Below are 11,879 nucleotides of genomic sequence, written 5' to 3'. Positions count from 1 at the left end.
TCGTATCCCGTCATGTTTGCTAATGTTTGTGATAGCTACTCACAGCGGCTGCACTATTTAAGGTGGAACTGGAACATTCAAACAAGAAGCCCGCAAAAAAAGAAGCTAAATTCAGCCTTGTAGCTTTAACAGGGCAGTATTTTTGATAAGGCATTTTAGCCAATCAAAATATCCCACCCAGAAGTTTTATTTACAGGTATATCTGTAAATATGCGCTACAGTATAGCACACCGCCACAGCCCACCTCATTTCGTGCAGCTTAGCGGCATCAAATTGATACGCAGTAGCTTTAGATCACATGTAGAAATATTAGTATTATAGCTCTTTACGACCTCGTAATTCAGAGGATCCAGTGGTGTTCTGGAGAAAAACATGCACAGGACAAAATGTATCGGGTTCTGAACATCTTTATTTAATGCAGGCTGCGATAGAGACCCTATTCATTCTGGCTGTAGAGAAACCTTCCTCCTCCAACTGCAACCGGCTTCTCTCGCTGACCAGCAAGGCGAGGCGCACTTCATCTCGAACCAGCCTGAAGAACTATTTCACCATGCAAGAACTCTTAATTCACGAACAGGGGTCTTTCAGTGTTCATGGTTTTATTTAGAACCATTTTCTTTACTACAGAACCTTTGTAGAACCATCTTTTTCAAGAATGTGCGTGTCCTTGCTGAGATGTCACTTGTGCCGGTGGTCCGGAGAGACAGAGAGATTTAGAGAGCTCAAAAATAAGAGTAAATGACTTCAGATTGTGCAGGATTATTTTGAGCTGTTATGCTCCCTTTCCAAAGACGCATTACTTTTATGGTAGTATTTATGAAACTGGAGATAACAACATTCGAAATCTGGTCTTTGAAGCAGACCCAAAATTACCACATTCCTCACGTTATCCTCTCTGAAACGTCAGTGTTGCTAGTGTCAAAAACGTGATCAGTGACTAATCCACATGAAGCTCAAAGCATTATCGCTGCAGTAAAGTCAGCTAGTAAGTGTAAGTTAATAGGTCTTTGAGTTTGTTCCTGTTGATTTCATGCACTGAACTTCATCATTTGTCCTCAAACCAACACTCATTTCCTCATCATAGAAAAATGTTTCAAGATGCATGTACAGAGCAGTTTGCCTGAAATTAAAGGTGATCCAAAGCACCCAGTTTCAATGCATAAGGGCTATTATTTGTATTTGGCACATTTTTTGGACACTTTGATACTTTTTTCTTATGGATTTTATTCTTGTGTTTGAAACGTTTAAAAAGTAATAGCATGTGTGGAGCATAAAAACAGTGTGTGATAGTCATTATGTGTATTATTGCTGTTGTAATGGCATAATTTCTCCCAGACATGTATCTGTCAGAGCATTTCTCTATTCATTATTCATGTATTGTTCAGAAAAAACAAAAATCTTATCACAATGCTGCACTTTCTAACTTTCAGCACAAGCTAAAGATAAGATTGATTGTTTAAATAATTTGATTAAGATGACATAACGAATAAAGAAAAATGAAATGACTGAAAAAATGAAGGCTGTGCTAAGAAAGATCTTTAAAAAGCCACAATAAAAACACAATATTCTGTTTTTGAATGCTTGTAATATATTTATTTATTTCAATTATGTATTTGAAATCACATGTCCCAGTTCTGGGCCTTGGATTCATTCAGCCATTTTTCAATGATGGCACAAATTTCCGAATCCGGAATGTTCTCAATCAGGGCACGAATATCCAAATTCTGGATTTGCTCAACAATGGTGCGAACGTCCAATTTTTGGAGATATTCATCCTTATATTGCTTGTTCATTCTGTGCCTTCTCAAATTCATTCAGCACTTTCGTCAAAGCATCCATTGCTCTCTCCACAGCAGCGGCAGCGTCGAAGTTCTGAAGAGCAGCACGGATGTCCAGTTTCTGAATTGCGTCTTGAATGTCCAAATTCTGAAGAGCTGGAATGCTTCCGTCTTTTTCAACAGGCAGGGCAAAAGGAAGAGGCATAGCCATCTTTGCAGCGGTCATCTAGTTGTAAGAGAAAACAATATTAAAACAAGAAATTTTGGTTAAAATGTCAAATCATGCAAAGCCTCAAGAAAAACTACGCACCCTTGGAGTTTTCACAATGACGTCCGCGGACCTCTTAGTTGGTAGAGCTATAATTATGCCAACACTGTTTGCTTTGTTTTCAGCTCTGTTGACAGCAATTCCAGCCAGGTGAGCTGCTATTTGCACTGGGAGGTATTCACAAATCCTGTTGGTAGAAATACATATAAGGACTTATAAGAAACTTCACGTATGATTTAGCCTGACATGATATTTGTGGTTTTGAATTTTCTGAAAGTACCTTATAGCATTCATTGCTGCAGTGGTTACAAGTCTTGGAGCTTTGTCCCAGTCCAGTTGAAAACGAGCAGCAGGGCTTGACTCATGCAGACCAGTCTCAGCCTTGACAGTTGCAGAAGAGTCCTGGCACTCTGAACCCCAACCAACCCTAGCCTAATAGGAGAGTCAGTGCTTAGTGCATACTATACTAAGTGTGAATACTGAGAAAATACATGGTCTTAGAAAGCTGCAGTAGAAGGCCAGACTTACGCTGGCTTTATGCTTGCTCGACAGGACACCATCAGCACACAGCTTCCATTGATCATTAGAAATGGATGAAATCACGAGCTGTGCTCTCAAATTGGGCTTATCCAAGTATGCTGCCAACTGGTATCCCAGTTTGCGGTCACTTCTGACAGCACGAACAATGATGACAAAAGCAGGTACAATAGAATCTTCAAGCAGCTTAGTCTGAAAGTGTCAACATGCACTTGTTAATTTTCATGAAGTACATTCATTTTGTTAAGTGTGGCTAGTGGGCAGGTAGATTGTACACTTTTTCTTTTTTTGCCAACCATGTGTAAAAACACCACAGCACATTTAATTTTACCTGTCTCTGAAGGGCCTCAATGCTAGATGAGCTGCTGGCCTTTGATGTTATCTGTGTGGCCAAGTACTGCAACAAAAACAGAAACCTTATTACTTCTCTCAAAGGAAAAAAGGAAATAAATGAATAAAGAAGTCAGTGTACTTTCATCATTTCATGTTTTATGTATTTAAAAGGAAAAACTGTATAATTTTAAAAGAAATCCCTTTAAGGGACTCTTTCAAACTCACCTGATTCTTATGGAATTTCTCAAATGGGCCATATGTAAAATTACCCTAGGTGTAAACAAAAAATTAGAAAAATGAGAAAATGAAAAAGATCTTAGACGAGAAATGTGGTAACTTGTAGGTGTTCAATTAGTAGGAGTCCAATAGTAAACTAGTGAACGAAGTGATCCCTTCCCATAGCAGAATCACTACCGATATCAATACCATTTCAGAAGCCTTGTAATTACGGCGAGAAAATGTACATTTTTACAGTGTGGAACAATAAAATGTGATTTTTTCGATATTCCTTATTGCTATCATCTAGTAGAAGAAGATTAACTTAATCACGCTTTGCCATTTTACATAACCTTCTCCAGTAATGCAATCAGTAATTAAATCATATGTAAATCATAATTCTTGACCATAAATAGCCACATGCTAAAGACATACCCTGGACTTGCGAGCGCTGGAAGAGCTTTGAGAGCTGCTGCTGCTCCTGCTGCTCCTGCTGCTGCTCCTGCTGCTGCTCCTGCTGCTCCTGCTGCTGCTTCTGCTGCTGCTTCTGCTGCTGCTTGTGCTGTTAGACGATGAAGAGCTGCTTGAGGATTTTTTCAGCCCAGCCTCCAGGTATTCCCTCAGTTTCAACAGGATAATGTTTTCTTCTTGAGTTTCACCCAAAGCAGGGTTGGTTTCCCTAACAGACTTCTCGGGTGCCTTCTCAGGAGCAATGTAAACTTCAAACTCCACCCGTTCAAGAGCAGGACCATCACCTAAAACATAAGTTGATTCATTATGTTTGTACTCTTACTACAAGTAATAAGCAGCACGGCTGGTGTCAAACTTAGTGACCCTCCCACTTACCTCTTTCCACTGAAATACGAGCCGAGTGCTGTCCAACAACATAGTAAATAGGATTGTATCCCATAAAACCGGCATTACGTGAGGCAACTTCGATGCATCCCTTGACTTGAAAGTAAGGGACTTTACCACACAGGGACTTTTGAATGGAAGCAGGTATCAAGGACTGAGCACCAGAGGGTGCTGCAGGTGCCAGGGATATTTCTCTATCAGCAGGGTGGTCCTCCAAATTTCGGACTACAGCGACAGTGTCGAAGCTATTAAAGGAAAACACGGTCATAGATCACGGTACAGTCTGAGGGTTAAAACTGGCTTTGCCTATTGTATAGTCTGTACTTTTTGTCAGTTTCTTTCACAAATTTGACATCAATTCTAGTACTTAATTTTAGGCAGACATAAAATTTGTCACTCTTCCTTGCATTACCTGACAGCAGCAACATGATCAGGAGCCGCAGCTGGCAGAATCTGCACCTTGATGTTGCCCCTTGGGATGTCAGCTCTTGCAGCGACTTTAAATGGCGCAACAGTGTGAATCTTTCCTCTGGCCATAACAACAGCCTGAATCAAGGGCCAGTTCACTCCAATCACAGCGAGGGTCTGTGTGGCGACACTGAAAAGAAAAAGCACACATTTACATAATGACTTTGGAAGGTAATTTACTCATTGTTTACTCATTGTGCGTATCTGAGGAAGAGTACCCTGGTCTGGCCTCAGCTTGCAACTCAATATCAGTCTTCCTCAGCTGATCAAGAATGCCAGTCTCTAAGTTCTCAGGTAGAGGGGGTGTAACGGTGGCTTTAACTAAATAAATAAATAAATAACACAATCAATGTTCTATTGTCAATGATTAGCATATTTAATGCTAGCATGTCAGACAGCTGTGAAAACCCTACCGTTTACAGCTGCAGCAGCAACAGCAGCAGAGTAAATACCAAGCTCCATTGGCACACCAACAGCAGTGGGAATGATGCGACGCACCTCAGTTCCCAGCATAGGCTTAGCAAATTGGTAGGAAATGCCAGCCTGCAAGGCCTTAACAGTCTCCTTCAGCAGTTGATGTGCACGTGGTTTGGCAGCCTTTAGAGTGAGAATAAAATGTCATTATATTTGACATGCAATTATTAAAACAGATACGGGACTTGTCAAACACTGGAATGAATCAATGAAATACCTGTGTTGCCTGCTCAATGGCATTGTCAATGAAGGTTTTGTCAATGTTGGTAAAAGCAATTTCCTGTCCAAAGGCTTTGAAATAAATGGAACCCAGTGGCTCACTGGCTGGCATAGCCTTCCAGTTCATCAGCTGGAAAATGAAGATATGTTAAATTTCAAATATATATTAAATGGTGCATTAGTAGAATATAATAACGCAGTGTTAACCACTTACTGCTTGCAGGGTGTGCTTTATCTTGGTAATGCGATCAGCATTCTTATCTGCAGCTGGAGTTCTCTGTAGGGCTTCCTGAAGACCTTCAGTTCTGACACCAACCTGGTTGAGATTTAACAAAAAAATGGAAATTCCAGAAACAAAATCACATGATGTAAGCCAATTTGCTGACAGCCTCGAAAAGAAATATTTATACCTCTACAACATCAGAAGCAGCTCCAGCCAAGTAAGCACGTGCTTTTGCCACAACTGCTCTGGGCACAATGGTGGCAGCATCATTGATGATGAAGGCAGTACCAGCAGCTCCAGCCATGAGAGGAGCTTTACAGAAAAAAAGATATTTATTTTTAAAGCATTTGGTAGATACTCTTATCTAGAGCAACATACAGTTTAATCAAGTCATAAAGTAGGCAAATGTAGTCTTAAAAGTCGTGTCCAAAGACTCTTATATACATGGTGTGGAGTGCTTGCCCCAGTGCAATATCAAACTCCAGTTTGCCGCATGTAGTCTGGATATCTTAGCCATTCCATAACGCTACAATTACTTATACATACCCCTATGACAGCATATACACTGACTTTTGTTAGTAATTTTATAAACGTCATGAGAAAATCAGATCTTATTGAAACTTACACACATAAAGGTCCGAGTGGTAAGCAGTGCTGGAAAAGTAGCTCTGTCTGTCCAGTTTGGGGCTCAAGATTCTGACAGCAACATTAGCTGCAGCAGCTCTGTAATAAATAAAATGGTCACTTCTCACTTTGGGTTAACAGCAGCAAGAATTAATCTGCTAAATAAACAGGTAAAGTATTCTTACACTTTCACCATATCAGGGGCCGTGCTTCTGGTCAGAGACTTGATGTAAGAGTAAGCGAAACTGGCCACTTCGTTCCTGGGCTCTTTCTCTATTTCACCAGCAACAGTGGACATAAGAGCCACTGAGGGTTTGGTCTCAAACAGTACAATGCAGGCAACCATACGTGCTTCTGGGTGAAGATTCTTATCCATGAAAAGCTGCAGTGCCACTGGCTGGACCTACACAGGCCAATAAGATGATTTAGCTTCTGAAATAAAATGACCCAAAACAGATGTTTCACAGATCATCTCATACTTACCAACTTTGGCTCCTTCTTGGCAATGTTCCTGAGGGCCAAGATGGCATCAACATGGACTCTCGTGGGCATGGCTGCAGCAGCAGATCCAAATCCAGGCAGAAGCTTCATGATGGGTTTAAGGCTAGCAGGGTGGCCAGCATTGCCCAGAACCTTCAGAGCCAGGCTGATTTCAGAAATTTCACCCTTTGCAATGGCCTCTGCAGCATTGTCATGGACAGGCTGATGACCAATGTTGAAAGGAAAATTTTATGGAATATTAGTTATTAATCAACATTCTTTACTACGATTCATTACACCATTCATCATTTATATTTAAACATGCACTGTCACACTGAATATAAGAGGAATTCTTTTGGATCTCAACATATATCTGCTGTCTGACTTTCTGCTTGAACCCTGAACTATAATTAAAGCCTATGAGAAATGTGAATGAATAAACAAAAATGTTACCTTCAAGTGATCAGCAGAACAGGTGTGAACTTCAGCACAATATTTGGCAACCATGGAACCATAGCCAAGCATGATCACCTCGCGCAGCGCTGGCATGGCACTAATTTTGGGACTCTGTGCCAAACTCTGTTCAACAGAGTAAATAGTTGATATATTTAGAATGAGGTCTACAAGCATCTGTGTTAAAGTACTTGAAATGGTAAAATGATAAACTCACAGCAGCCTGTTGAATAGCTTCTGGATCAGCGGTGGCCATGTGCAAACCAAGCAGAAGGGCCCGAGTGAATTCAGGGGCGCTGAACTCATCAGCTTGGAACTTTTCATTGATGAACCTCAAAGCTGCTGGTGTACCCGCAAGAGGGGCTGCATCCAGAATCCATTGTCTGCCAGAATAAAGATTTTAGAACAGTACAAACATCTTTTATTTTAATTTCATGAAAATATTCAAGGGAATTTTACCTGTGAAGAGGTTTGGTCTTGTGCTGATTCCAAATGGCCTCAATATTCTCAAAAGTAGCAGCACGCAGGAGCTGGATTAGCTCAAGAAATTTCAGTGGAGCATCTTCATGGACCATGTCCACATTGTTTGCAGCCAGATGCTGCAAGACCTCTGCAGTCTGAAATGGAATAGGTGGTAATGTTTGAACTCTTAATGGTTAAAACAATGACACGTCTACCATGTTAAGATGTTGCAATGACTGGAAAGATTTTACTAATGTTACTGGAGATTAGTCAAGTTACCTGGGCCACTGCATCCTTGATCTCCAGAAGCTGAATAGGAGTTTGGAGAAGCTCAGCACCAAATTCATACTTCAGAGACCCACGAGCTGAATACTGAGCAGTGTCAGGGGCAATGGGGGTATTCTGCACTTCCATTAGTTGCAGAGTTTGCCTGAAATTAAAAATACCTCATCAAATCTCTTCTCATTGTTTGAATGCTGCAAGAGGATTTTAAATATCAGAGCAAGTGGAGCATCTCCTACTTGACCCTCATTTGGACTGCTCCAGTTCTTGTGTTGAATAGAGAGTACTGATGGATCTCATCAACTGTAGCCTCAGAGAGCTGAACACCGGCATCAGTTGGCTTCATGGTGTAGTTGTAAGTTGCAGTTCCAGTCAGACTCTGAAGCCTCTGTGTTGAAGATAGAATCAGTTACAGATGGAATGCATCTTTCATTTACTTGTAAAAAACAAAACTCAACTTGTTCACAGCATTTGATTTTACCTGCTGGCATTCAACACACTTCTCAGCATGAGCAAAACCGGTATCCTTTATCACCCTCTCATGGCAGTTGGTCAAGTCCTTGGACTTTAACACAGTAATCTCATGGGTCTTTTCATCTTCAGTGATCATATAGTGGGTCTTACAGACTCCATGAGGTCCAGCCTTAGAGGAAGACATTCATTATTTTCTCTTAATGAAAGAGGATCATGACCTTGTAATCTCGTGAATGTGCATTTTGCTAGCTATCATTCGGACTTGATATGATAATAGAGTTACCTTATTTAGGTGGTTAGCATGCATTTCATTTTTTATAGCCAAATTAATGAACTGACAAAATCTAAAAAAATTCTTATTTAGTATAAATACAACTTCTGAGATTTTTCTACAGCCTCCTTAGCTCCCCAGTTTTAAGACTACTGATTTGAATAGTAACTGATATTTAATGTCCTTTATGTATATTCTTTTACCTCATGCATCTCATAGACATTCTGGGTGTTCTTGAGGTTGAGCTGAAGGATGGTGAGGACGCCTCTGTGCACGTTCAGGGCAGCAGCAGACACTCTGGCAGGGGCGAATACTTTACCAACTGCACCATTAGCATACTCAAATTTGATGGGAGTCGCAAGGTCAGCTGTCAGTGCTTCGGTGAGCTTAGCAGCAGGAGCAAAACGATCCTGAGGCCAGATCCCAGCATACTCATAGATCTGAGGGTCTGCAAGCTAGGGGCAAAATCATCCCAAAATGCAGCACATTTGATTAAATTATTCTACAGTTAACTTCATTATCTAGCATCTTATTATTTTTGTATAAATGATTATTTGCATCTTTCATGTGAAGGAGAATTTCTTTACCTTCAAGACAAAGGTATTCTGTGCTTCAGCCCTGAGGAGAACCTTGCTGCTGACTTTTATACCAGCCTTGCCCAGACCCTCCTGGGGCAGACCGCCCAAAAGCTGACCTTCATAGTTGTAGACATAGGTCTTACCAGCACCAAAGTCTGGAACTAATGAAATATTTCACAGTAAGTTTCTTTGACAGGAAATATGAAACTATCCCAGTTTTTTCTTTAAAAAAACATCACTTACCAAGGTTGGTCTGATGACTTGCTAAATGAAATAAAACATAATAAAAACTACATTTACTCTCTGTATACATTTTCTAAGAATCTTGCACCTTAATACTTAATTGAAAATGCTTAGAAAATTAAATCATTGCTATCAAGTTCAAATCATCACTTACCCACAAAGGCCACAGTCAGAGCAAGCACAATAGCTCTCATGGCTGCTGGTTTGTGATAAATCCACTGAGTGGCTGCTTCTTTTATTGAAATACTTTTGCTGACTAAGCAGTCCTTCAAAATGAATTATTAACTCTTGCATGCTTATTCTGATGTACAAAGACATATCCCTGATAGGCCACTTGACAGTTTTAGGTCAGAGTAACACAACCTTTTGTCATATTGACAAAAATCCAATGTCCAGCATAGTGTTTTGCTACATATAAATCCAACAAATATGCAATAATCTCTTACTGAATCTACAGGCTGAATAAATAAATTAATGTCTTCAATTAATAGTTTTGCATTTACAATACAGCATTACATCAGCAATTCCTTTACATGCATGTTTGTACCACTACAAGCACTTTGGCTGTCTATATTTGCTAATAAAATTTTTAAATCTGGACAGAATTTGTTTTCACAATACTGAATTGTTGTGTTTAGGACATGTTTTCCTAAAGACACTTTCACTGATTTTGAGTATAAATGGAAAATTGAATTTTGTTACATTATATTTGGCAGAGAATGTTTAATATAATCGCTGTTTTCGTGACAAAACCTCTTATCATCATTTTTGATGTTTTTCAGTTTTTGCCATAATTTGAAATGATCTGTCACCCTTTACATTGTGTGTAAATTTCATGATTAAAATAAAATGTAGAAAATCCATCACAAGTTATCACAAATGTGCAGTTTTTACTGACAAGAGTTCCACAAGCATTTATAAAACAGTACAGGAGTTTAAAAAAAAATAACATTTATGGCTGACACTCTTATCCAGAGTGACTTACAATTTGATCAATTTACACAGGTAGGTGAAGGCGGTGTTAGGAGTCTTGCCTAAGGACTCTATCTTATTGGTACAGTGTAGGGTCTTGTCCAGACAGGGGTCTTGAACCCCAGTCTACAATGTAGAAGGCAAAGGTGCTACCCACTACACCAACCAATATAAAAAAATAAATGGCAACTGTTACAGTATTATACAGAAACAATATCTCAGAATATAATTACTATGGCACCTGAGAATTTATTAACTTGTGTTAACAACATGAGCATACAGTATTACAATGCATTTTTAATGTTAAATAGATACAATATAATTTAGCCTTTCAGTAACTTTGTGGTTAGATGAAAAAGGCCAATGGATGATGACATACAAAATATTAATCACTCATGACTTCTGTCAAACCAAAGCTGCATTACAGCTCATATCTGGTTGTACATATTTCAACAGCTTATTATGTCCACCTATAAAAGTCTTAAGTAAAGTGCATTGCTGTAAAATCTATGAAAAAATATCCACCTATTTGGAGCCTTTTTGGCCCTCTGAGGTGATTACTAAAAATCTCGGAGGAGCCACATATCATACATGAATTTTTAATATATTTAATCACTGTTAGAAAAGTTAAAAGGCATAACAAGTTATGCATTAATGGAGTGTATAACGTACAATATGAGAAGAGCTGACCAGGTGTATGTCATGACCTAGGATAGGGTGACCTGAACCTTACCGCTGTTCTCTGGACTTTGCTTGTGTTTGCCCAAGTTGTCACTATTTCACAAATGGCACTTTTTTAAGGTTCTCTGTCACGCACACCTTTAGATGAAAAGAAGAGGAGATGCCTTTCCTGCCCTTTAATAATGTGCTGATGAACCACATTTTTTATCAGAAACCAATATAGTCTAATAAGCAAAACTTTAAGCACCCCTGGTGAAATGACATGTTTTGAGTTTCTAAATGAAAATAAGTGAACACATCCAGTACAGAGAGCTCTTTTCAGCACTTTCACAGCACAATTTCCATTTATGTACTGAATATCCACAATAGAAAAAAAAAATTTTTCACTCTAAATAAATGTATTCATCATAAACAGCAATTGTATGTTGAAAAGTATATTCTCTGTAGATGATCTGTACTTAGAAAATCAACAAAAAAACATGTAATGTGGCCAGGACTGAAACTATTGCATACCTGTGTACAAACAAACATTCTGTTACATTCTGTTTACTTTTTATTCCAGAGGATCATCTGCAGGCTGGTGTTCAATACCATGAAATGTGAAACTGAACTGAAATGTATGAAATGTACTGGCGGTAAGGACATTGTGCTTTAGTTACAGAAACAGCACAGAAACCTTTTTAATATTTTAAAGAAACAGAGTTCAAAAATGTAATGTTTAAAAATGCCTAAAATCTATTTACAAAATCAAAGAAATCCTCATTTATCTTTGCTTGGCTCATGCACTCTTTGTTCCTGATGCGCTGCAAAGGGAGAGATCGGAGGCATTCAAAATGCATACAAGAAAAGCAGCCTGCCGCCCGACGTGTGAGAGACCGAAGTAGCCGGCTATTTATATATAGTGCTGTAGTTGTGTATTAAGGCGTGATTAGTGGAACTGACTGGTACTAACTCTGTTCTTTACGACACATTTAACAAGCGAGAAAGT

The 11,879-nt window shown here is 39.2% G+C and overlaps 1 protein-coding gene across 1 annotated transcript; it reads right to left on the bottom strand.

The window, feature by feature from the left end:
- Nucleotides 1–1,716: 1,716 nt before the first annotated feature.
- Nucleotides 1,717–9,441, bottom strand: LOC108417473 (vitellogenin-like). Its single transcript, XM_037545584.1, has 27 exons — nucleotides 9,393–9,441; nucleotides 9,239–9,259; nucleotides 9,005–9,156; nucleotides 8,621–8,872; nucleotides 8,154–8,315; nucleotides 7,912–8,060; nucleotides 7,670–7,820; nucleotides 7,388–7,545; nucleotides 7,146–7,311; nucleotides 6,929–7,054; nucleotides 6,479–6,697; nucleotides 6,181–6,398; nucleotides 5,997–6,094; nucleotides 5,559–5,683; nucleotides 5,363–5,464; nucleotides 5,147–5,278; nucleotides 4,869–5,052; nucleotides 4,674–4,776; nucleotides 4,400–4,585; nucleotides 3,979–4,232; nucleotides 3,568–3,887; nucleotides 3,142–3,186; nucleotides 2,915–2,980; nucleotides 2,575–2,775; nucleotides 2,327–2,478; nucleotides 2,089–2,233; nucleotides 1,717–2,004 (listed from the first exon to the last, which is right to left on the bottom strand). Exons 1-27 carry the CDS (start codon nucleotides 9,430–9,432, stop codon nucleotides 1,777–1,779), a joined length of 4,155 nt encoding a protein of 1,384 aa, XP_037401481.1. The 5' UTR covers nucleotides 9,433–9,441; the 3' UTR covers nucleotides 1,717–1,776.
- Between the last annotated feature and the right edge of the window lie 2,438 nt (nucleotides 9,442–11,879).

Source organism: Pygocentrus nattereri, chromosome 15 (genome assembly GCF_015220715.1).
Source record: "Pygocentrus nattereri isolate fPygNat1 chromosome 15, fPygNat1.pri, whole genome shotgun sequence".
Classification (NCBI taxonomy): Eukaryota; Metazoa; Chordata; class Actinopteri; order Characiformes; family Serrasalmidae; genus Pygocentrus; species Pygocentrus nattereri.
The sequence above is the reverse complement of the archived record's forward strand: the minus strand, read 5'-3'. Positions and strand labels throughout refer to the sequence as shown.